We start from the raw sequence: 24,037 nt of genomic DNA on the forward strand, positions 1-24,037 counted from the left end.
AAGTCGCATCGCGAAGTATTGGCCTCGAAATTTCGATGCCTTCCAATCGAGTTGCTCTACGTTCTGTACCTTCACCACGTCGGGCAATGGCATTATCAACCACTGTACGAGCACGTAATGCGCCCCGGCTTACGGGTATTATAGCAACATTGCCGGTTTTGAAGCAGCTATCGCTTTGCATAACGTCCGCATCTACGGGAGTCACGCATCAGCGACGAAATTATGCAGCACCAAACCCGTTCGAATTAAACACTGCGAACCATTCAGTTCTGACAGATAAGCTACCGAAGCGAAAATATAGATTTGGCGAAACACGGCCCGCGGTATACTACAAGTTTGACTGCACGGTGGAGTTGTCGGACGGTTCCACGTATGTTCGGCAGTCGCCTTTCCCTAGGATCGAATGGCGTTATTTAAGGGACCAGCGATTGCATCCGCTGTGGAACCCTACTATCAAAGGATTGCAGGCAGTTCAGACAGAGGCTGGAGGCCGAATGTGGCGATTTAACCAACGATATGGCCAGCAGCAGCAGGTCCTGAGCGAAGAAGTGGAAGATGAAAGTTTCAAGGCCGCTGCTGAGAGGGATGCTTCGGAGACAGCTGCGAAGGCTATGGAAGCCGAAGTCAAGAAATCTGAGGACAGCGAGGTGGAGAATGAGCCAGTGAACGCATTCGATGATCTTACCGATCTATTCGACGAATTCGAGTACAATCCGAATAAGAACGCCAAAGTCCAGACCAAGAGGAACAGAAGATACTAAAGCATGTTTTGACATTCGGCACACAGATGGGAATGGATGGAGCTGTTGCATGATATATGAAGGCATTTGTAAATATTGTACATACTACGGGTCATGTAATATTGTCTTTTACGCTGGCCGTCATACTATTGTAATATCGTAAAACATGGTACATCGTAAACAAACAATAAACAACTAGACAACTACCCGACAAGACTTCATTCATCGTATCCATGACAATCGCCGCTTCCTTCCAACATTACTTACCGCTCGCTTACGCTTGCTGCGGCTCTGGGGTTCCAAATCCTTGTCGGTCGTAAAATGTCTCCCACATTTCAATAGCTTCCTTCTGCGATTCCACAGCACTCTCGAGGTACGTCTCAACGCTAGAGCGGAAGTCCTCGATCTTCTCCTTCTGAAACTTTTCAAACTCCATCTTGATAGTCTTGCAGATGTCATCGTACGCTATCCGAAGACTGTATACTTTCCGTTCGTACTCTGCAACTTCTTCCTGCATAGTGCCCAGTCGCTCTGGTGGGGTCTTGCCTTGCCGCATAACGCGGGCGAGGTATTGCTGTTTTTTGGCCAACTCTTGGTCAGCGGTCTGCCATGATAGGTACGACTTCTGCCGTTGGCCGAACACAGACTTTATAGACTCTATCAGTCTGACGTACTCATCAATAGTGTCGCCCAACGTAAGCATGTCCTGTAAACCCTGTCGTTCATGCAAATCCCTAATCCGTTGCTCAACCTCAGCTAGTCCATTTATTGCGCTAGCCAGTGGTCTCGACAGCTCAACCTCACCCAGTAGTGTCAGAGCATTCGCAAAATCAGACGTCGTATCCGCCAAATCCTTTCGCTGGACGATAACAGTATCCAACGCACGTGACAATGCCTTCAACTGCAATTCCAGCGCCTCAATATACGCACGCTTATCCACAAACCACTCGTCCGTCTCCACGAACTTCCCAGAAAACTGGAACGCACCACCCAAAGATCCCATTATCCCTCCGCCTCCCTTGGCATCACTCTGAGCGCCTGTCAATCGTTCCCGGATTTTAATATCGCTACTTAACGTATCGGTTTCCAAAAACATCTTCAAATCGGGGTCCTGCTGAAGGACTGGATGGTGCGCAATCTTATTCAGCATCTTTTCGAGCGCGGCTCGTCGTCCTTCTACAAAGCTCTCGTCGAATCGGCCGACCGTTTGCTTCTCTGGCGGAGTAGGCACTATGATTCCAGGATTGTTATTATTAAGTTGATGGTACAACCATCGGAAGTCCCTGTACCGACGAGTCACGGTAAAATCGGAATATCTAAATGCCTTCGAAGACGTACGAGTACGGACGTTGTATACCGTATGAGCAGACGTGAGTTCACCGACCTTGATGGGATCTCCGACGCTGATATCAAACGTCGGATTTGCAGCCTGCTCAACCGGTATATGTTTCTGCCCGCTCCCCGACGACGTTGTCGGCTGGTTCCACGACGCGCCCGGGTTTGCAGCAGCGGCAGCCGCGGCCGCAGCCGATTCGGCAGCGCTCTGGACGCCCCTTTCATTGGAGTATTCCGATGGCACTTCGATCCCGCCGTTTGCCTCCTCTTCTTTGATTTCCTCAGGCATATGATCATTTTCAAGTGGACCTAGCGGATTCGCAACCGGGTCGATATTCTCAAATACCACTGAATGCGCTAGCGTTTCCGGTGTCAGTGATTCTGGCGCAATGGCGCCAGCAGGTAATGACGACTTGCGGGAGCGCGCCATACGGAGAGCTCGAGCGCGTGACGCAGTAGCTGAAACTGTGGCATAGGTTGGCTGCTTTTTGCTGGGTGAGGTTTCCGATTGCGTCTGTCCCTCTTCCGCAGGACCGCTTTCTTCTGGCTCGGGTTCGGCCGATAATAGTTCGTCAGGAACCGACTCCGTTGTTGGTGGCGGCGAGAAAGGGTTATCTGAAATACCAGCATTATAAGCATTTCTATTTAAACAATAAACAAAAGAGATGAAACTAGTGACTTACTATCTAGGGGAGGGGACGCCGTAGGCGACACGGAGGCTGCGACAGGTCGCGGCGTCGCGACGTCGTCCCATTGCGACGCACCGAGATCGTCGGCATCCATTGTCCGATCAAGTAATCGATCAATGCAGTAGTGCTCGTGTCGAAGAGACGTAAAGTATTACGTATAGACGAACTGAATCAATGATAAGTTTGATGGTCAAAACGTTTGATGATTCGCGATGTGGATTTGGAGGTTAGTTACCCGGTGTTTGTTAACAGGTCGGGCCAGGGCAATCTCAGGAGGGCCGGCGAAACAGGTCCGTAACAGCCTCCATAACTCGCCATTGCTTTAGAAGCAACAAGGAAGCTGAGTCAAGGACTATAAAATACAGGATTACATTTTTGGACTATGTATCAAGGTCCACGTATCTGTTCTTCTTTAATTCAAATGTAGGTGCTTGGACGAGCTTCTCTCTATGAAGGATTGACGACTTTGCGTGAAAAATCGTACAAAATTAAAAATTAGTAGCAATATGCAAAGACGAAGTACCAATCGTATATTCCAAATTCCCATGATAAATGATACAAGTTTATATGCGCTCTTGTCTATACCTTTATCCCTTCTTGTCTTTACGCCTCGTCTTCATCTAATTCCTCAACATCCAGCTCCACTTCCGCATCCCTATGCACAAACGGCTTAATCACGTTCTCAAAATATGGAGCCTGCGGCTTTGAAGGATTCTGTCTCTTCACCTGTACAAAGTAGTTCTCGTAGACGTTGCCGTCATATCTGCCGATAGCAGAGTTGATGAAGAAATCACTCAAGTTGAACGAATCAGTAAGGGGGACAGCCTGATCACGGATCTTGCGGCAGTATGAGTTGCAAAGTTCTCGAACCTCGTCGATCTGCTTGGATGTGAAGAATTCGGCCTGGAGGAATAATCCGGCGTCATTCTCTATTGACCATAAGGCGTACAGGAAAGCGAGATCAGTCAAGATAGATTTGATCTCCGGTCTAGCAGAAGAAATGCGATCGAAGAACTTCAAGACCATGAAGCATCGAGTATGGATCCTCGCGGCAAGGAAGCGTTGCTGTGAGGTCTCCTCAAACGCCTCATCAGCAGTAGATCCCTTCTTTGTTAGCGAGACGTATGATTCGCCGGCCTTCGACACAACGGCAGCGGCGACAGCTTCCCAAGCTTCCGAAAGAACTGCGACAGAGTCAATCTGGCGCAATCCTGCCTTTGCACACTTGAGCACGGCGATCTTACTGAGATACGCCGTCTGTGAAGGCACTTTGCCACCTTTCTGGACCTCAAGATAACGCTGTATGAGACCACGGCCAGCAGAGAGTGCGAGAATACTGTTGTCTCCCTCCCAGGTGCATTGCACAACCCAGTCATTGTATGCTTGTCCAAAGCCATTATAGGCAGAGTATCCATGCCCGCCACAGGCCTGACGCGCCTGATCGATCGTTTCCGCGCAAGCCCAGGTTGTGAAGGCCTTCAAACCGGCACTAGTGGTGAACACTTCCTTCAACTCGTCAATCACAGTAGCCATAGCCTTCAGGTCACTGGGATCAGTTGAATCAATTTTGCGCATCAACTCGCGGTGCCTAGCTGACGTCTCGTCCGAACTGAACTGCATCGCAAATGTCTGGGCAAGCAGCGGCAGTAGTCGCCGCTGATGTAACGCATAATCCAAGATCTTTGTCTCAATTTCGCCCTTCTTTGACGTAAATTGCCGTCTAACGGCAGCGTACCTCAGGGCGATAGTCACAAATCGCTTACTCATTTGAGCCGAGTCGGCGGCCATAGAGACACGACCACCAATCAACGCACCATAGGTAAGCTGCTCAAGTGGGGGTTGAGTGACGTTGCCGTGACGGTCAACCTTGCTGTGTTTCATTAACATGAACTGTCGTGGAATTCGGACATATGAGAACTGGACCCAGCCGTTATCAATACCATCACGGCCCATCTTCTTGCCGAGGTCGCCTATACTGACGCCTGGTTTAAGATCGTACGTCTTCGGATCACGCAGTGGAACGACAAACGATTTGACACCGTAGTCTTTACCCTTAACTATCAATCTGGCAAAGCAGATCGTGTGTGTCGCCGTGTGGGCGGCACCACCTATCCACCATTTGGTTGCACCGATTTGCGGAGTATGGATAATAAACTCGTCTGTCCGTTCGTCAAATGTGGCGGTCGTCTCGAGACCGGCGACGTTGCTGCCGTGTGCCAGCTCGGTCATACAAAAGCAGCCAACCATGCCCTTCATCTCGGCGGCGCCTTGCGCGACCCAGTACTGAAACTGTTTCGGCGATGCCGAGCCCCGGAGGGAGCCAAAGAACAAGCCATAGTGCACACTGCGCCTTTCTCAGAAACAAGCAATAGCATATGATGTGGAAATTACATACCCTGTTCGTGTGAGTAGACCCATATCCATAAGTCCCACGAGGGAGAGTCGCAGGTGTGAAACTTCCTCTCGCTCAGACGTAATATAATGGATCAACCTGGCAATCCTCGACATAGTACGCTCGCGGAGTTGCTCCTTCGTAAGATCATAAAAGTCAATGTTTTCGAAGACAGGATCACGTTCCAGCTCAGTCATTATCCGCTCTTTGAGAGCGGTCATGTCCTTACTACCGTCGAGGAAGTATGTGAGTTCACGGACCGGGAATGACGCTTTGGAGCGTTCCGCAGCCATATCTGCCATTGGATTTCCCTGCCCCAGGATAGACGTATCCGTGACCTCGGTCGACGAGTTCCTCATCGAGACATGGGCGGCAATTGCTGCTGTTCGCTGTGATGCTTTCTCGTCCATGGCTAATATGCTAGTAGGCATCAAAGGCGAAGACAGAACCGAATAAATGCTGTGAAGGAAGACCAGTAGTCACAGTAGAGGAACGAAAGAGGCTCGGGTGAGTTTTATTCAGTTTTCAAGAGGTCACATGCCGGGGAGCGTTTGATCTGATGATTCGAGTAGTAAGATGGTGGTGTGGAAGTTGCAACATTTTCGAGCGGCCTTGGGACCGAGGCTTCCGTCGCCTCGGATGCCTGCGCCACACCCCGCAAAGCACCCGGCGGCGGCACTACGCTGCCCCGCATTTCCGTGTTCCATTAATGATTGCAGTCATATCGTATGCTAAATTCCTCGGAACTGATCGACGTTGCTCGCAGTGCCCCTGGAAAGAGAGGGACTCCATTCTATCCGCGCTCTTGCACGTGCAATTTGCAAAACCAGGACAGGAGGCTAAATTGATATGCTTGCTTGTTGTACCGAACACGCAGAAAGGTCGTGATTGGTGATCTTCATGTTGCTGATTTCCAGAATCGATAAAGATGAACGGCAAGTATACTTACCACCGTGGTATTCGTAAAACGCGGCCACTTTTTCATCAAACTACAAGCTTCTCGGCCAAAAACAACTACTCCATTCGATCTATATTTTACTGCGATGCGGAGTCGGGAGAGGACAGTTGCTTAGCTGACATTGAAGTCTACTAACTTGAGCGCTTGGAACAAATATTCTTTCTGCGAGGACGATGTATATAATCCTGAGTACCCGAACCCATTTCTCATCCCTGATGATCACGATCATGTACGCCAGCCGAATTCATCACTTGCTGTAACACCGTCTAACAAATGAAAGCGCTGAAAACGCACCTAACTTGCAGAGAGCCGTCGCATGCAGATTTCAAGACGAAATGTCGTATGGACGCGTTCTGATACGCGCAGACTCTGAGATGTTTGTATCATATAAATCAAGCTTACTTTACGAAGATCTTATTTCTATCGGTTTACTCTCCAGACACCAAATCCCAGTAATCCAAAACCACCGCATTTTCCTTCGTATATTGTACAAATCTCCGAGCAACTATTCTCTAACTGATGAATTCAGACTACCCAGACCATAGAATCAGTCACAACTCGCTTCATAACGTCACCTATAGTCAGCCGTGTTATACAATCCGATATCAACCTCTGCCTTTCCCTCGCCGTCGCCGTTGACGTCAAAGGGAAAACTCTTACCGCTCTTTTCCAGCTTCTTCAATCTCGCGTTCTGGAACCGGATTTCCTCGAGATGCTCCAAGTATCCGTTCTCGACACCAGTAACGTATTCTCCCGTGAACACGCCAACTTCAAACTCCTTAACATGCCCGCTCTCTTCGGCACACGCGGCGATCAAGTCGGGCAGCGTCTGGTAAATAACGTCGTCCGCGCCAATGGCAGACGCAATCTCCGCCTCTGTGCGTGAGTACGCAACAAGCTCTTTCGTATCCGCAAGATCAATACCATAGATGTGGTTATGGCGGATAGGCGGGGCGCAGCTGGCAACGTAGACGTTCTTAGCGCCGGCCTCGCGAGCCATCTGGACAATTTCCTTGCTGGTAGTCCCTCGCACAATAGAATCGTCCACAATCAAGACATTTCGTCCCTCAAACTCGAGCTCCATAGCGTTCAGTTTGGTTCGGACACTCGATCGTCGGGCTTGCTGGTCTGGCATTATGAACGTCCGGCCAACATATCGGTTCTTAACGAAACCCTCTCGATAGGTAAGCCCAAGAGTAAATGAGAGCTGTAGGGCAGCATTACGGGAAGTATCGGGAACGGGAACGACAACATCAACCGCCTTCTTCAAGTTCTCAATACCGCCGAAACGCTTAACAATATATGCGGCGAGCTTATCGCCCATGGCCAATCGACTTCGATAAACAGAGATGCCATCAATGACAGAGTCCGGTCGTGCGAAATAGACGTATTCGAAAATATCCGGCGTGTATGAGAGCATGGGAACAACCTGGCGAATAATTGGCTTCATGGTAGCCTTGGGAACAATAACAGCCTGACCAGGAAGAAGGTCTTTCACGCTCTTGCAACCCAGGGCCTTCAGAGCCACGCTTTCCGAGGCCATCAACTGATCAACAGTCCCATCGGCGTTCACGCGCTCGCCAATAACCAACGGCCGGATACCGTTCGCATCTCTGAAACCAATCAAGCCAAAGCCAGCGAGCATGCCAACACAGGAGAATGCGCCTCGGCATTCACGGAAGACACCAGCCAATGCGGTGAAGACATCCTCCTCATTTACTCGAACTTTATTTGTCTTCTCAAGTTCGCTGGCAAACACATTCAACAACAACTCGGAGTCAGAATCGGTGTTGATATGTCGGTGGACATCCTGATCAAGATATCGTTTAAGGGCTGGCGCATTGATAAGATTACCATTCTGCGACTCATGTTAGACTTTTGCAACATGGCAATAGCCAAGCAGCCGGCAAACATACATGAGAAAGAACAATTCCATACGGCGAGTTCACATAGAATGGCTGCGCTTCGGCATTGGCAGAGCTACCGGCCGTAGGATATCGCACTGGATGTTGTGTTAGTCACGAATCGCATATGGCCCAATGGCATCCCGATACAAGTAGTTCTTGACATGAAAAATTGTAAATTCCAGTAATGTAGCATGCCATATGCCGGACTCGTTTACAGAATGAAAGGTGACTTACAATGGCCGACACCCATATTACCAATGAGACCCACCAGACGCTGTTCATTGAAAACGTCTCTTATCATACCGTTGCCCTTGCACTGATACAGTCTCCCCCGAGGACCGCAAGTAACAATACCGGCAGCATCCTGACCACGGTGCTGGAGGAAATGCAACGACTCCAGAAGTTGTGAGGCACACATAGCCGCCTGGTCGGCGAGGAGAATCCCACTGAGTCCGCACATTTTTGCTACAGCCTAGTGTTGGAACAAAAACCGACCAAAGTGTATAAAGCCTTATGCGTCCTCGACTTAGTTTAAATTCCTATCCACTAAAGGAGGAATCTAACGGAACGGAAAACGTGGTGGATGTGCCTCGAGGCGACATTGGGAAGGTTTTTTTTCTAGATTAAGTGCCATCAAGTTTTTCCCGAGAATTAGTTGCGATGGCTCTTGGGAGATGGCGCCCGACGGTTGCGACGCAACAAGTGCGGCATATTATGCAGATAATGCGCAAACGCGACGCACATCATAGTTATGCCTTATTTTCCCTGCGAGGTCGCCAGGTTATTCGTCCTAAGTCAAGTTTTCGACAACTCCATTAACTTTAGTCACCTGAGCAAGTGATCACAGAATTCGTTGGAATCGGCTAACGCGAGCCCAGGATTACATGGCTGGCGAGCTAAGCTTGCATGTCACAAGCCAATTAAGCATACTATCCTCTAGCTAGGCTGCTGTACTTTAATTACAGCACTGCGACAGTTTGTCCCATCTGTAGAGACAAGCAGCAATGATTCATAGGGGTGGATACGATTTGCGAGTAATCGTATAGTCTTATAGTAATCGTATATAATCGTATAAGACATCGTATACTATACGATTGGTCGCACAAGTTTAAGATCAACTATGCGAGCAATGTAGAAGTTGGTTGCTCGCAAAATATCGTATAGTTACATATGCTTTTGAACAATCAAACCCTAACCCTTACGACACCAAATCTTGATTATATTCAGACGACAGAGGTTTCCTGCACAAGAGTAATAACCCTACCTTCCTAATAAGGAATACGATTACTTTACGATTTTATACTACTTTACGACTAGAGCTTCATTTTTGCGATTAACTTTACGATAATCTCAAAGTTGACGGTACCGTAATCGTATCCACCCCTAGCAATGAATTAAGCTACCTATTGCACGTCCATGCGACAGCGCTTCTCTACATTTGCAATATGTATATCCGAATTGCTAGCTACACAACTTCTTGAGATATACGCGAATGATCAGAGGCGCAAGAAACGCAAGTTGGCTGAGGGTTAGGGCTGTACCATTTCTTTCGGCTAAGGGACTGCATGCGGCTCATGCCCACGTGCCGCAGCGTGCCCGATGAGGAAGGACTGGTCCACTTAAGATTCAGCGATTGCATCATCGTGCCTCGCCCAACTCTCGTTCAGCAGTCGTTTCCTCACGTCAATCACTTGATCTACGCCGCACTCACGATCTCATCTGCTTCTCCGTCGTAGACTTTTCTTTGAATCAACATGTCTTCACAGCTTGACATGCATAGTGGTGTATAGCTATCTGAACAGACTCTACTCAACATCGCTTTAGGTCTAGTTCACCATTTTTTGCCTTTGTCGATACCGTACCTTCCACAGAATGGCTACCAACGACGTATCCAACTCCAGCGACCAACTGGCAGCGCCATTGATGCAGAGGCCTGTCGCATCCACGCCACCATTGTCTACTGAGAGCGTATCGTCGTCTGGACTTCCGACGCCAGTTTCCGCTTCCTCTGCTGGTGATGTCGTTGACGATGCCGATCTGTCCGATTCTCCTACCGAACCCTCTACTGCTGGGTCCGCCACTAGTCAAAATGTCCCGTCTAGACCGGAATCACGGTCGTCCACTCTTTCTGGAATATCGACAACCGCTGTGAAAGATGGTGTCGAAGGCCGGCGGGTGCACCATAGGAGTGCAGAATTCAAGCCATCGCTTGTGGCAGCTCATCACCATCACCGATCCCATCAACCCAACGCAAACCTTCAGCCACCCCCAGGATCCGATCACGTACAGTCACAATCTTCGACAGACAGTAACTCATATCGTCCGACCTCGCGAACGCCGACAATCTCGTCAACGTCATCGAGCGATATCGACGACATGGATCGAAGTCTGCCAGACTTATCGGCGGGAAGCAAGCCTCTGTATGACGATTATGAAGAATACACTAGCCGTCTGGCAAATGAATAATAATTCGATGCACAAAAAATGGTTCATGGCAATTACCGGTTTTGAAGTTTTTGCTTACGCGATCTTCGTGCGGTTACTTGGCATTTACCCGTGTATTATAGTAATATTTATTGGTCTATGCTCTTTGAGTTAATAGTTACTGAAGTTGACAAATTACCATCATATTTGCTCTTCATAAGTTCTTTCGTTGGGTCGTTTTGACACTTCACGATTAATAGCAATTGATTAGTTGTAGAGCAGACTACCAAGTGTCTAACACAACAAATACCTAACGAATTCAAGTCTACATTTAATTAGCAGACCCTCTATAAACCGCAACATACATATAATGCATCAATAAGAAACAGCAAAGCCGATAACACATCTAAACCACCACACGCTCAACCCAATGCCCCAGCACAGTATCGCCTTCAGGTAGCTCGCCCCTGCGGTTAATAATTGCAGCATGTGAATGCAACGACTGGTGAATCTGTACCGCGTATTTATTCCATTGCAATCTATTCATATCTTTGCACATTCGAATCTGCACTTCCTCCAGATCCAATGCCATCTCCGGACCATTGTTTCCTCCGAAGTCCGGATTGCGCGCTTTATGCTCGACCAGACCGCTGCAGACAGTTGTAAGCGTGCTCACGCTGCCGCTTCGCAACCTTTGAGTGCCGGTAATTTTGGCAGATATACTGTTATTGCTACTTTCATTCTGAATTGCGTCATCCATCGGCCCAGTGTCTTCTTCCTCAGCACCCCTTGCGTCCAGCAGGTCCTCGACCACATCTTGCATCAGCTCCGCGCCGGTTTCATTCTTCCCATTCGTCTCTGTCATCTCCACTGGTCTACTTGGAAACGTAGCTGACCGATGAAACTGCCTTACGCGTCTCTCAGAAAGTTGTGCAGACACAGTGATTGTGGTCAATGCCGCGAGCGCAACGATGGGGCCGACAGTAAATAATACTGAAAAGAAAATATAATCGCGGCGGCTCCATTTCCGTTTGATGGGAGTCTTGAGCATCTTTATTTCCTTACTCAAGTCCACGATTATAGGCTCGTATCCATCGACGTACTGCGGCCTGCAGTTAGCGAGGTCGGTGAATGGATCCCGGTCACTCATAAACGACGTGAAAAATGGCACGCTGCGATCATTCGTAATATTCGCATACAACGACAACATTTCAAACTTTGACAACGCGGCGTAATAATATCCCTCCGGATCTGCCAATTTTGGCAAGATACCGCCTTTGCCAAGGAACATATCCCGGCCTGACTGGCTCAACCACTTGCGGCCATAGTAATTGAACGCCGATCTTCGGAAACCTGGCTTCTCTGCGCACACACCAAGGTGAGGGGTTGCGAAAGTTGTGAAATTCATTGGCTTGATCGTGTCAAAGAAGCCTGAGTTGTAGAGTTCGCCCACAACGTATCGAGATACTAGACCACCGAGCGAGTAGCCTGCTATACTGAATTTCCGAATCGCCACGCCATCAGACGCCTTGATCTCCTTAACTCGCTCCTTGATCTAATGTTACCAGTATTAGTCAAGTAAACTTAGAGAAAGGGATAACTCATAATACCTCAGCAATAACTCTCTCTCCGCACACCGCGACACCGTCGTACGTTAAATTGCCTGCATATGTAGCCGCAACTAAGATTCGCGCGTCGGGATACTCTTTCAACAATAGTTCTCGGGCTCTATACAAATGTGACTTGTTTCCCCAGAGCCTACAGCTGCTTGTCAGCAAGCTCCTCGAAAGCACGCATATTTATCGCTTGGAAACAAACCCGTGCAAAAAGACAAAAAGATGATCGTCGCTCATGATGCTATTCTGGTGTACGTTCTCGCTGAGTATACACGCTCTCTCAACTCGATCAAATTTCGCTGTCCCTTACGAGCCTTGTAACGATTCCAAGGAGCTCAAAGGATTACGCAACCACGCAGTCGAAGTCGCGGCCAAACTCCACTTATCGTCAATCAGCCGGATGACCTCCGCCAGCTATTATTATGTCGAACAGGCATGGAATGTTTCACAAGCCTCGCCGCTTAAGCCTTAGCACGGGTGGATACGGCTGCCGTGTCATTGTCAGCAAGCCGGGTAAACATCTGCCGGCGTTCGGATCATGATATATCCGACTCTCAGCTGTTCTTCTTACAGGCAATCTCCTATCAGCTCGTCTTCAATCTGCCAATATCTCTGCGGTCTATTAAGACAACGCTGCTACATATGAGAACAAAGGTACATACAACATCTCATTAGTTGCCCTTATTTAATAGCCCAATTTTTTTCCATACATCTTCTGCCAATAACTCAATATCTGCGGATTCGGCCCTTCCTAGATCTGCGCCATACTTAACGGATCTAGCCAACAATTCTCTTAATACATCCTTCGACATATATCGTGGCCGCAGAAAAGGATCGCTCAAGACGTCCGCGATTTTGCTTCTCTGTTCTGGATCGCGGTCAAGGCAGCCCTTGATGCAATCAATTGCCTCTCGAGGGACATGTCCGCCACCCATTCCAGAATCTGAATAATTTATCTGCACCTTCGGATTCATGATTGCTAGCATGCGTTGTGTACCGTTATATGCCGCGTACGGAGGCTTGCCGTAGACCATCTGATAGATGATACATCCGCAACTCCAAACATCAGACGGGCGGCCGACTTTCATGCATTTCTTCCCAACTGGAGCATGGGGGTCTAGCTGACTGACATCCATCAGTGCTTCGGGAGCCATATAGTTCGGTGTACCAATCTGAGTCTCACGACGTACATTTGTAGTATATTCAGGGACAGCATTCGCGATGCCGAAATCTATAATTTTGAGAAATCCTTTGACGAAAAGAAAATTCGCCGGTTTAAGATCCGAATGAACAATACCGTGTCGGTGAACCGCTTCGACACAGCGCAACATTTCGATGGCGTGATATCGAATGAATGACAAGTCGATTGGCGAATTTAAGCGCGACGCCAAAACATGCGCTAGATCAATTTCTCCACACTCCATGACCTATTTGAAGGGATAAGTATTAGGTCGCAATAAATGAACTAACGTTGACTTCGTACCATGTTGACGCATCCTTCCGTAATTTCAAAATCAACTAGTCTCACAACTCTTTCTTCATTCGTCAATTTCCGTAGTAGCTCGATTTCGCCCTTGAACCCCTTGACGACCGCATCATCAACCTCATCAAAAGTGACTTTTTTCATCGCGTAAATCTTCGTACTGTTTGCCAATTGAACTTTATATACTTTCGAAGAACCACCTTTTCCTAGTAGTTCCAGTCGCTGATACGTCTTACCGGCAACAGTAACAGTGTTCTTCTGTTTCTTCCCAGGAGCCTTAGGAGTTGGTCTAGGTATATCCAAATTACTCATTTTTGGTGGAGGTTCAAAGACATTACACTCAGGAGGCGGCGTTGATGTCCGAAGCGGTCGAACAATATTAGAGGACAACGGTGTCAGTAGTTGCCTTCCTTGGAACCGAGGATGTTGTTGCCCAGTCTGCTGTGACATGCTATTCCGATTTTCATCATAGTAGATGTGAGACAGCGGACGTGGTCTAAGAGAATCTATGTCGTCAATGCGAGGCGATAGCAAGCTTCGGCTTAGAGGTCGTTCCTGGGCGTAGGATTTCATTGGGAATGTCGGCCGTTGACCCTGTGCGTGAGCTGTTCTCTTTTCCACAGAGCCTGATAATATTGGTGATGCTACCGGCAAATTCTCCTCCGCTGGCGTCGGGATCGGAGAGCCTGCTCGACGTGACAGTGGATTCAACGGAGAGGGTGACCGTCGAAGATCCCGATCCCTAGGTGACGCGGAGAGTCGTAAATCTTGAACGATAGGCGATAGAGACTTACGCGCAGCTGTCATATCCTTGGCATCATAAACTACTGACTGACGAGAGCTATTCTGTTCCTTATCAGTTCTCTGAAATACCTTCTCCGCCTGCGTCGAAGTTTTTGGACTAATTGCTAATACAGCCAAATTGCCCGGGCTTGTTCTGCTACTTCCAATGTCCAAATCTGCAAAATCAGTGCTAAGAAAACTTTTTCTTCTTGGATCTGATTCACGCGAAAGTGATGTATATGAATCGCGTTTACTGCCAGAGCCATCCGAAGAAGACCACCGAGTGGTGTTATGTGGAATTTCCTCATCTTTCTCCGAGAATCGTAGCCTCGCGCCTTCTTTAACAGATTCCTTTAACCCATCTTCGGCGAGCAGGTCATCCCGTAAACGTTCCTGGTCTGATCTATTGCGTGGCGATGCACTGGGGCTCTTCACATTACTCGTTGTGTGTTGGTCTTTGGGCTCTCCCTCTTGACTCTCACGTCGAATCGCTCGTTTAGGTGGCCCCAATCTTCCTGGCTTACTTTTTCGAAATATACTTCGGTAGTGTGAGGTTGGCTCAACTGTGTGCCCTATATGAGCAAGTTGCGTATTCGATTTCCCCGTTAGCGCAGGCGTGACTAGGCCAGGCGTTACTGCCTGGTATGGCGTGGTTGTCTGCCATGTTTGAGGACTACTTGATTTTCTTCTGGTAGCATTTTCTTCGTCGCCAGTATTCGCAGATTTCCGAGTAAGAGTGGACGGTGAGTGATATTCTCGTGAACTTCGTCGTCTGGAGCTATCTCCCAGGCTCTTGCCCTTCTCTGGGATCGCCACTGGAGGAATATTCGCGGTCACTGTTATCGCCTTTCGAAAATCATTCTCATTTTCAACTCCGTTTGACTCAACATCCGTGGAAAGAAGTGCGAGAGCGTACGAACTGAGCGCGGGGAGTGCGTAGCTGTCGTCCGACGAATGCCCCGTTTCGTCAGCATTCGGCATCTCCCGACCAAATGTCATTTATCGTGTCGCGAGGAACGAATAAGTCGCGCCAGTGTGATTCACAACCCGCTCCTCTCGCGCTGGCGGAGAGAGCCGTAGATTATTGGTGTTAGTCGAGAGAGATATGCGAATGACAATATTGTAGTTATGGCACCGTCTAAACTCCAAAGTGCTTTGTTGTGCTAAACCTACTTTTGTTTACTTGTCGTCGCTGCGGCAACACTGAATAAGCCCCGTAGCATGTCTTACACCGGAGCTGATTTTGGGAGGGAACCCTAACCCTGGGAAATAATCATAATCATCCAAACTCAGTCTGCCAAACACTAAACCTTGATAGGCATCGAGTAAACAGCCTGCCCTGTTATCGAGCCTGCGAAGCTATGCACCTGGTAATGAAAAGGCGGGCTCCATAGTATGCAAGATCGCTTTTCAGCGTTTACGCAAGCGCTTCTGTTTAAACTTATACTGGAGTAATGTGGCTCCGAATTCGTTTCTCCTAGTAACTGCGCGCTATTTCAGAAATGCAAGGTATGGCGTCGCCAGCACCTGGGTCTCCGAAACACCGGACTTCGCCACCTTTGGTGAGCAATGTCCTGCCAATGCCTCCCTCAAATTTTATACATCGATTTGTGCCAATGTCACCTAAACTATCTCCGATGCGAATGTCGCCTAGGAAACCTACTTGGCAGAAGTTATATAATGACGACGACGACGTCTTTGGCGGTGTACCGGTGGAGGAAGGTACCGTGGTACGTTCTCCAACGTTTCTCGATTCGGCTGGGATTGATAACGAGTTTGAGCTGTTACTTGCAAGTGCACTTTTACAAGAATATTGTCCATTTCTAACTATTTTCTAGGATTCTAGAGGGATATCAGAACATATGCGCCCACATCTTCGGGAGCTTGACCTCAACGTAAAAGCGTGCTTAATTAATAATGACATGTGCCCTTCGCCTACGGTTATCATCAGTCCTACGAACGTTCGGGAGTCAAAGGTTTGCACACGTTCAAGTACTCATCCATGGTCGCCCAAGCGCATACGGCGCAGTGCCACCACGGAATATAGTCCGACTAAGAATATTGTATTATCTAGTCCGGACAGCTTTGTTGAGTATCTGTTTGATATAAGCCTGCCTGGTATTTCTGTGATCGCTGCTAGAGAACTGAAGAGAGCTTTGCGCTGTGAGAGATTGCAATGGATGGAGCGGTTTCTGAATCTCAACGGGATCGATCCTATCAGTCGCTTATTGATTGGACTTACAAAACTAGAGTGGAGGTAAGTGTGTTCACGCGGAAACAGAGGTGGGCTAATTGATAATCACAGAGAAGACAAGGATGATCGTCTTTTTCTTGAATTAATGCACTGTCTGAGAACAATTAGTGAATTCGAGGTAGGCGGGGTCTTAGCTGATAAAGATAATACCAGGTGGCTAAACGTTGCAGATGGGACGTGACCATATAACCACCATTGCTCCGCTTCTTTTCCCGAAGTTGATTGATTTCATGTTCTCAGACAGTCAGCCAACGTATTTTGCCGACAGGGGCCTAATAGTTTCCGTCATTGGTAACATGAACATCAAGAGAAATTTTTGCCAACGCTAACCACAACTAGTGAATTACATTGCCATTGCTCGCCCGGAGGATCGCTATCACAGATGCAAGGCAATTCTATCTTACCTTGAAGATCCAACTCAGCCAGTTGAAAAGCTGGCGCCAACTTTCATCGAGGTTAGTCATCGTCGTCGACCATACAGGAATTGGTGCTTGGAATGCAGTCATGTCGTCCGTGACGTGTTCTGGATATTCGTACACACAAGCTATCACATCAAGCTGATTGCGATCAATCCTGAGGACGTATTTGCAAGGCAAGGATCGAGTGTCGACAAACGAAGATCTGCCAGTGGGCATATCTCGGACGTGGAATGGGACGCAATTGAGTACCTAGCCAGTCATATTGAATTATTGAATCTCATTGTTGCTTCAGTGCCTACCCAAAGCGAACGCAATGGAATTCGAAAGCAAATGAAAGATAGTGGCTTTGATAGTCTTATCGGCAAGTACCTAAGAGCCTCCAGTGGAAATCAATCGAAGAGTCTCCATAATAATTTGGAGACACTCATAGCGCTTGCTTTCACAGATGGCTGGAATACAGAATACATGAGGACTGGTATGAGAGGGGATGGAGAACTGGCGCAGGTTGATAATGCATCAAGAGATGTACCAACCCTCCCGATGAAGACATTGCTTTCGCAGGATCTGTTCTCTTTGCCCGAAGTTGACATTTTTCTTTCTGGCCCGGAATCACGGACGTTTGAACCGGTATCTGATCCCTGGATTTAAATGTAGCCTTCTATATGGACTAAACTAAATAAATAAATAGCGAGCGGAAAGAAACGATTCCCAAATTACTCCCAAACAATGTGCAAAACATCCAAATTCCTAGTCTGTGCCCATAACAAAGACAGACCCCCCTTACTACAGCGATGACGATTTCTTTCTTAAGAACAGATCCCTGAAAAGCTCCTTCAGCCCATACTCGTTACCTGTCTTTTCCATCACGACAACTTTCTCTCCGAAAAGGTTGTTCACAATTGATCCCGGCTTCTCGGTATTCGTGATAGTAAACGTCGTTCGTGCAGAGTTGATCAGCACATGCCTCTCCCTCAGCGCATCGGCCAAGACTGGGGCCACTTCTGCGTAGCATAGTCTTAGTTCTCGTTCTAATGTGAGGTATGAGCGACGAGCTGGTCCGGGAGCCTATGCCAATTGAGCTGGGTCCAGAATGTTCAATACATATCGTGCAAACCTACCATCAAATTGTAACTTCGAATACTGTCGTTCAGTGTCGTCACTGAAAGCTCATGGTATTTACGCTCAATCGATTCCCAATCTTGCTTAGGCAACCGTGGAAATGAGGGCCGTCTGGACGCTTCCGGCTCCTCGCCAATGCTCACCGAGGACGTAGCTGCACCTGCTGCATCAGCACTCTCTTCAGACTGATATGTGCTTTCACCTTCTTCCTTATTAGTCTCTGTAAGAAGCCCCAGTCGCTCCGCTTCGGCACGTTCACCTTCGGCATATTTCCTTGCCCGGTCCAGCTGTGTCTCCAGATCTGAGCTCTCTGCGGCAATTAATCGCATGGCGTGTCGCTTCCAGCTCTCACGAAGCTCTACTCTGAAGCGTCTGAGATCTTGTCGAATGGTAGCCTGTTTGTCAATCCATGGGGGTTGCACATCCTGCCTTTGAATAATTCTGTTCAAGAAAAATTCTGAGGTTCGACACATCAGTAATGTTCATACAGTGACCAAAGAGAATTTACCTGTAGTATCTAAAAATGGCGAAGAGACTCTGGCATCCATGTCCAGTTTTCCTCCTCTAGGAAGGTTATTGAATTGACCACGCGCTCTAGCCTCTTCAATTCGCTCGTCAGCAAGAGCTCGGAGACCATGAAGAGTTCCTGGCATAGCCCTTGGACTACGAAATCTGTCCCTGTACAATCTTGAGAACTCAGAATCTTCTTCAATTTGTCCAGGTGCCTGCCCATCTCTCTTCCTGTCATTATCGATGCCGTCCCGCAACGTGCCTGTGTTCTTTGCGATCGAGTACTCCAATGATACTTCTCGCGCGCGAGCTAGTCGTACTGAGTCTGGCATCGATCGTTTCATCTTTGGGAGAGGAACGACATTAGCACTTCCACCGGCCGCTGCTCCCGCTCCGCCAGAAGCTGACGCGCCTCTATATAATGGCCCGTTCCTAGTACCTGGTACGCGCAACGGCTTGTTTACGTCAACTAACATTCTCAAAACCGCATCTTCTGTAGTCTCGGTGCCTGTCCATGGTTTGCTAAATGCTAGATCTTGGGTGTGCTTGCTCGCAGACTTCGGTAATCGTGCGCCAGCGATTGCTTGAGCGTGTTCCTGCTTAAACGTCTGGGCTGATAACCGCTCCTCTAAATCCTTCAATTCTTTCGCAGACATATAGTCATCGTTGGCTCGACCACCAGCCATTGGATCGTCTTTGATTGGACTTGCTTCTTCAGCCAATTGCGACAGGCGGCGTATCATGTAGCCGACATCGCCGTCGTCGGCTTGGTTAGAATTTGGCCTGGTTGTTGGCTCGCAATTTTCAGATTGAGGGGGTTCATCCAACTTGTTGTTTTCTGAAATTTCCGACTCAGCTTTGAACGGAGTGCTACCGTGTTGCCGATAGGAAATTGTAGTCGCATGTGATCTCGTGTCTGAGGCGGCAGGCACAGGGCGGAGATATCTCGTGCAAGCTGTCAATTGGTGACAAGGAGAGCTGCAGAGTCTAGAGCTGGAAGAATACTTCATGGCTATTAGTTCGATTGTCTTGGATTGGACTGGCCAATTCTCGTGTGAATGGCGACCATTGCCGAAGCTGCTATTATCGGACTCTATCGCTGTTGCCCCACAAACAAACGTCCGGCTTGTTGGGACTTTGGCCGGCAAAACGTTAAGGGCCCTGTCCAATCCTCCACTTAATCTTCGATAAAAATATGCAAGATGATATGGAAGGCGTCTAGATATTAAGCGTACCGAACAGCATCTGCCATTACAGTTAACGAGATTAGCAGTTTCTACGGTGTGTAGAGCATATGCGAATGAAATGCCCCAGTTAGATCAGCTACGTTTTCAATTAATGAGTAACATGAGCCCGAATAATATTCACCAACCATATCATACATTATCCACATTAACTATTTACTGTTTCTATAGTTGAGGTGAGTGATAGCTGCTTCGGCTCTGTCCAACCTTGCCGCAGTAGCAGGTACGTTCTGTTTCAGTTAGCACCCTTCAATTTACCATATACACAATCTCTAAGTAAGATAAACAAACCTTTTTCATATCCCGCAAAGTGGCAATTAGACTCTCGAAATCAGCCGCGATATTTTCGCTGCGAGGTAAAAATTCCTGCATCTTCACGTCGGCAGGCACCGCGTCATCCATATCCATACTCTCGGTTTGCGCATTAGCTCGCTGCTCGTCAAGCTTATCTAACTTGGACTTGTAAGCTTCTAGAGCACGTAGAGGGCCCTCACGTCGTAGTTTAGTGACTTCGACCGTTTCTTTGTCGATTTGGGAATATAGTTCGCGAACTTGCTCGTTAAGTTCTAAATCGAATGGTTCATATTCTTACTCACGGTATTAGCCCACACTTCAATAATAAATTCAAAAGAAGTGAACGGCACTCACTGTCTGTTTCTTCGTCTTTATCAAGCTCCGCGCCCTTCATCAGCGAGTCCAATGAAGGATCCGCGCCCTCGATCCCGTTCACAACTAAACTATGTTTTGACAGCTCGATCGTTCTCAAGATAAACTACACCACGCGTTAATATCTCGTGTTCGACAAGCATCCTACCGCACACGCGTATCTATCCCACATACCTCTTTCACGATCTCCTCAACCTGTTCCTTCAATGGATCCTGCCCTCCGGATGATTGTGCAGGAAAATTGGCGTCAACCTTGCTTTTGGCAATATCCAGGAACTTTTTCTGCAAAAATCGGACATCTTGTGAGACGAGTTGGAGTTTTTGATGGATTGGCGGGTGGTGAAGTTGACGAATTTCAAAGTCTGGGATCGTTCTTCCGGATTCAGCTGCCGCCATCACAAACCAAACGAAAGAGAGTCAAACAAAGAAAGGCACTCGTCAGGCTCTTGCTTGTGTATAGTTGAGCCCGTCAGGAGAGTTACTAGCGACGACGAAGTAATGGCGCTTGTCACCACTGTTTATCAGGTTTGTTTACGTGAAGATAGGTGGGCGCGTCGACGCCGCAATCTGTCCCACACTCAATTCATTTCGGCAGTCAAAAAGGGATACCTGCAGCGAAATTCTATCGCGCCTAATATACACTGCACAGCCTCAACTACATCAGAGGAATGCTTCCAATTGTAATTTTCACAAAAGATAAGTACAAAAAAAATTTATTGGACAAGTCCGGGTTCGAACCGGAGACCTCCAGTATCTTCAATCACAGTCGAAACTATGCAAAACTGGCGCGACTACCAACTGCGCCACATGCCCATTTTACGTGGATAGATAGGTCGATTGTCGGTCATGGCATAATAGAACATCCAAAGTTTGCGCATATACGGTTTTAACTGCAAACCCATTCGATAATATGACGTATTTGACGATAACCACGCGGGAAATTTACTAAATGAAGATATTGATCCCCGAATAATTGAAGGCGGGCCACATAGCAACTATCGGGGAATATCCAGAATATTTGTATGTTTTAATGTCCAGACGGTAAGCTCTGTAGGTCAGTTTCAGAACCCTGCTCGAAGGGTCTCATTTAGTGAGCACAGTCTGATGTTGGTCTCAGATCTCGCGCAATGGTGTTTCCATAGCAACAGATTAAGTTTGCGTAACTTAGATCGGACGAATAACGTGGGACGCAGCGCACTCTACTGGTGGCTAGGCACATATTTACCAAGCCCTGATTCAGGCAAAGGGAAAATAATGAGGCGGCACTCCCAACGGTCCCGGCGCCATGTCTCGGGTGGCATGTCTCGCAATAAACGTCCCTCGAGTGTGATACATGTGTTGTGACTTTCCGTTCTTCCTTTTTCCTTTCTTTCTGCACACGCACTTTCGCTTCTTGCCTTGGTTACCTGAGTCTTTACGCTCCTGGTGAGCTTAAAATTGCTTTTTGTTTTAGAGATTGATTATCGCAGCTGGTCTGCTTTAGTTTCTCTTGTTCGTTTCTCGTTGATATAGAAGTAAGTACAGCATTACAGTGCATGCCGAAGATAAGACTGCCGACACTTCTGATCTCTAGGTCGCTGGTCGAGTTTTATATCTATTTCAATCAACCCTTCATTTTCAGCACGATATATTACTTTAAAAACTATAAAAAATTACATAAGAAAATGTCTTCAGCTACTTTACGGAGACGGCCTCGACAGCAGCATCGACTACAGATCCTCGGCAAACAGCAGCAGCATTACATACCTCCGCAGCAATTACCGCCCACATTGTCACCGCAGTTGCTTTATAACAGCTCGCCAGACTTGTCCATGTCGGGAAGTGAGTCGGACCGGTATTATAGCTCTGCGGCTGTAGATCCGGAAGCGATGATGATGGCAAGGATCTGGAGTCAGCCCAGCAGTACTGGTGGAGAGCATGTCTATGAGCAGGTTAGCGTGCCGCCTAGTTCACCGCCGCCGCAGAGTTGGTACCCGGTTTGTTTTGGTAATCAGATAGGAACCAGTCTAACAGTATTGATCCAGAGTATTATGAGTCTTGCAATCCGTCGGTATTTGTTCCCCCAGAGACGTCATTTAGTAGTTTTTTCTCTGGGCAGGACAGCAATGGCAGCCGGTACGATGCGTTCTCGCGACCGGCGCTGCAATCGTATCTGCCGTCCTCGCTCCCGAGCCAACGGCCCTTAAGCTCCACAGATCTGCCGTCGTTAGAGTACTCGGAATATGAGAATGATGACTATTACGTGCGAGACGCGAGCAGGTATGAATTGCCTCTGGCATCGTCAAACATGTTCCCGTATCAGAGTGACACTCTACCGGCCGAAGAGTTTCAGAAAGCAGCGCCTGATTTGCCGGCGTTAAGTCCAGGAAGCGATTACGAGGCGGATTATCAATCTGATGGATTGTCACCGGGACTTTCGTCAACCGAAGATACCACGGATTTTTCGTCTCCGGAGTTAGCGCAAGGCAAGACGTTCTCATCGCTGAAACCACATCGCAAAGTAAACTGGAATACGGCGTGGCAACCGATCTTAACCGCCGATCCGGTCACAAATGCAAAGTTCACGATCAACGTGGAGCACCTTCACGACCGCGAATCGAGACTTCCAACCAAGACGCTCGACAGCTACGTCGATGGTCCCGGACCGGACGGAAAGTATATCTGCAGATTCAACGACTGTGGCAAGAGATTTGGTAGGAAATATAATATCAGAACGCATATTCAGACGCATTTGTCAGACAAGCCTCATTTGTGCACAGTGTGTGGGTCGCGATTTGTGCGGCATCACGACTTGCGGAGACATGCGAAGACCCATGAGGAGCTGAAACCTTTCGTGTGCCCATGTGGAAAAGGGTTTGCTCGACAAGACGCGTTAACGCGGCACCGTGTGCGTCAGATCTGTACGGGCGGTCTTACAAGTTCGGAATTGAAGTAGCGTGATCATGGTGTATTAGTGTTTCCATGCACTAATTTTTTTTTGCCGGGTCGATTGGTTTCCGGTGTTAATTCTGGTGGTTGCCTTTGGGTTGCGCTTTGGGTATTCTTGCGCGGTGTCGAGAATGACAATAGAGATTCAGCAATGCGATTTATGCATGTCTGTTTCGTGACATTTTTGGACTATGTAATAATTGTCTGTGTTTGGATTCTTGATATCGATTATTACTTGGTCAATGATTTGTTTTGACAATATGAAACGATATACAGGAATGCGAGCGTATATCTTTCTTGGCACTTCTAATGTGCACCAGTAGATTAAATCGAAAACGGGAATTGATACATAAACCACCATTAAGCAATGCATCCAAACCAAACAGTGCTATCCAATGTTCTATCTAAGCGTTCTTTAATATGATACAACCATTGCCAAGCGAACAACTTTTGTAACCAAGCCAAATAAACCTTCAAAACCGAAATCACGCCCATCCAGACCCACACACACACACACGCGCGCGCGCGGAAAAAAAAATTGTACAAGCTAGAAAATTATGACGCCGAGAC

General features: G+C 47.9%; 11 protein-coding genes and 1 non-coding gene across 12 annotated transcripts; 4 read left to right on the forward strand and 8 right to left on the reverse strand.

Annotated features, from left to right (window-relative positions):
- The first annotated feature begins 10 nt into the window (after positions 1 to 10).
- On the forward strand, positions 11 to 870 carry POJ06DRAFT_254335 (uncharacterized protein). The gene has a single exon (XM_056187761.1). The coding sequence runs from the start codon at positions 36 to 38 to the stop codon at positions 759 to 761; it is 726 nt and encodes a 241-aa protein (XP_056043181.1). The 5' UTR covers positions 11 to 35; the 3' UTR covers positions 762 to 870.
- Positions 871 to 3,056, reverse strand: POJ06DRAFT_301603 (Vps5 C terminal like-domain-containing protein). Its single transcript, XM_056190738.1, has 2 exons — positions 2,759 to 3,056; positions 871 to 2,690 (listed from the first exon to the last, which is right to left on the reverse strand). Exons 1-2 carry the CDS (start codon positions 2,856 to 2,858, stop codon positions 1,015 to 1,017), a joined length of 1,776 nt encoding a protein of 591 aa, XP_056043182.1. The 5' UTR covers positions 2,859 to 3,056; the 3' UTR covers positions 871 to 1,014.
- Positions 3,057 to 3,156: 100 nt separating this feature from the next.
- On the reverse strand, positions 3,157 to 5,824 carry POJ06DRAFT_254338 (acyl-CoA oxidase-domain-containing protein). Its single transcript, XM_056187762.1, has 2 exons — positions 5,160 to 5,824; positions 3,157 to 5,108 (listed from the first exon to the last, which is right to left on the reverse strand). Exons 1-2 carry the CDS (start codon positions 5,585 to 5,587, stop codon positions 3,368 to 3,370), a joined length of 2,169 nt encoding a protein of 722 aa, XP_056043183.1. The 5' UTR covers positions 5,588 to 5,824; the 3' UTR covers positions 3,157 to 3,367.
- Positions 5,825 to 6,685: 861 nt separating this feature from the next.
- On the reverse strand, positions 6,686 to 8,481 carry POJ06DRAFT_197665 (phosphoribosyltransferase-like protein; the record flags this gene model as incomplete). Its single annotated transcript, XM_056185078.1, has 3 exons — positions 6,686 to 7,972; positions 8,031 to 8,116; positions 8,256 to 8,481. The coding sequence occupies 3 exons, from the start codon at positions 8,479 to 8,481 to the stop codon at positions 6,686 to 6,688; spliced, it is 1,599 nt and encodes a 532-aa protein (XP_056043184.1).
- Positions 8,482 to 9,688: 1,207 nt separating this feature from the next.
- POJ06DRAFT_254343 (uncharacterized protein) lies at positions 9,689 to 10,598 on the forward strand. The gene has a single exon (XM_056187763.1). It carries the CDS (start codon positions 9,894 to 9,896, stop codon positions 10,485 to 10,487), a length of 594 nt encoding a protein of 197 aa, XP_056043185.1. The 5' UTR covers positions 9,689 to 9,893; the 3' UTR covers positions 10,488 to 10,598.
- POJ06DRAFT_254345 (putative serine esterase-domain-containing protein) lies at positions 10,599 to 12,510 on the reverse strand. The gene is made up of 3 exons (XM_056187764.1): positions 12,264 to 12,510; positions 12,056 to 12,203; positions 10,599 to 12,000 (listed from the first exon to the last, which is right to left on the reverse strand). Exons 1-3 carry the CDS (start codon positions 12,296 to 12,298, stop codon positions 10,852 to 10,854), a joined length of 1,332 nt encoding a protein of 443 aa, XP_056043186.1. The 5' UTR covers positions 12,299 to 12,510; the 3' UTR covers positions 10,599 to 10,851.
- Positions 12,511 to 12,649: 139 nt separating this feature from the next.
- On the reverse strand, positions 12,650 to 15,435 carry POJ06DRAFT_254346 (kinase-like domain-containing protein). Its single transcript, XM_056187765.1, has 2 exons — positions 13,545 to 15,435; positions 12,650 to 13,488 (listed from the first exon to the last, which is right to left on the reverse strand). The coding sequence occupies exons 1-2, from the start codon at positions 15,324 to 15,326 to the stop codon at positions 12,733 to 12,735; spliced, it is 2,538 nt and encodes an 845-aa protein (XP_056043187.1). The 5' UTR covers positions 15,327 to 15,435; the 3' UTR covers positions 12,650 to 12,732.
- A 224-nt stretch (positions 15,436 to 15,659) lies between these two features.
- POJ06DRAFT_254349 (armadillo-type protein) lies at positions 15,660 to 17,704 on the forward strand. Its single transcript, XM_056187766.1, has 5 exons — positions 15,660 to 16,117; positions 16,166 to 16,584; positions 16,633 to 16,699; positions 16,752 to 16,872; positions 16,921 to 17,704. The coding sequence occupies exons 1-5, from the start codon at positions 15,830 to 15,832 to the stop codon at positions 17,646 to 17,648; spliced, it is 1,623 nt and encodes a 540-aa protein (XP_056043188.1). The 5' UTR covers positions 15,660 to 15,829; the 3' UTR covers positions 17,649 to 17,704.
- On the reverse strand, positions 17,705 to 19,742 carry POJ06DRAFT_254355 (uncharacterized protein). The gene is made up of 3 exons (XM_056187767.1): positions 18,628 to 19,742; positions 18,119 to 18,576; positions 17,705 to 18,065 (listed from the first exon to the last, which is right to left on the reverse strand). The coding sequence occupies exons 1-3, from the start codon at positions 19,637 to 19,639 to the stop codon at positions 17,784 to 17,786; spliced, it is 1,752 nt and encodes a 583-aa protein (XP_056043189.1). The 5' UTR covers positions 19,640 to 19,742; the 3' UTR covers positions 17,705 to 17,783.
- An 8-nt stretch (positions 19,743 to 19,750) lies between these two features.
- Positions 19,751 to 21,075, reverse strand: POJ06DRAFT_276063 (kinetochore protein Mis14 like-domain-containing protein). The gene is made up of 4 exons (XM_056189669.1): positions 20,714 to 21,075; positions 20,522 to 20,645; positions 20,165 to 20,460; positions 19,751 to 20,103 (listed from the first exon to the last, which is right to left on the reverse strand). The coding sequence occupies exons 1-4, from the start codon at positions 20,933 to 20,935 to the stop codon at positions 20,026 to 20,028; spliced, it is 720 nt and encodes a 239-aa protein (XP_056043190.1). The 5' UTR covers positions 20,936 to 21,075; the 3' UTR covers positions 19,751 to 20,025.
- Positions 21,076 to 21,256: 181 nt separating this feature from the next.
- Positions 21,257 to 21,352, reverse strand: POJ06DRAFT_t55. The gene has a single exon. It is a non-coding gene; the product is annotated as a tRNA-Ala (tRNA).
- A 657-nt stretch (positions 21,353 to 22,009) lies between these two features.
- POJ06DRAFT_115935 (uncharacterized protein) lies at positions 22,010 to 23,759 on the forward strand. Its single transcript, XM_056184155.1, has 3 exons — positions 22,010 to 22,053; positions 22,113 to 22,504; positions 22,564 to 23,759. Exons 2-3 carry the CDS (start codon positions 22,204 to 22,206, stop codon positions 23,472 to 23,474), a joined length of 1,212 nt encoding a protein of 403 aa, XP_056043191.1. The 5' UTR covers positions 22,010 to 22,053; positions 22,113 to 22,203; the 3' UTR covers positions 23,475 to 23,759.
- Positions 23,760 to 24,037: the final 278 nt, after the last annotated feature.

Source organism: Lipomyces tetrasporus (genome assembly GCF_029532465.1).
Source record: "Lipomyces tetrasporus strain NRRL Y-64009 chromosome Unknown POJ06scaffold_6, whole genome shotgun sequence".
Classification (NCBI taxonomy): domain Eukaryota; kingdom Fungi; phylum Ascomycota; class Lipomycetes; order Lipomycetales; family Lipomycetaceae; genus Lipomyces; species Lipomyces tetrasporus.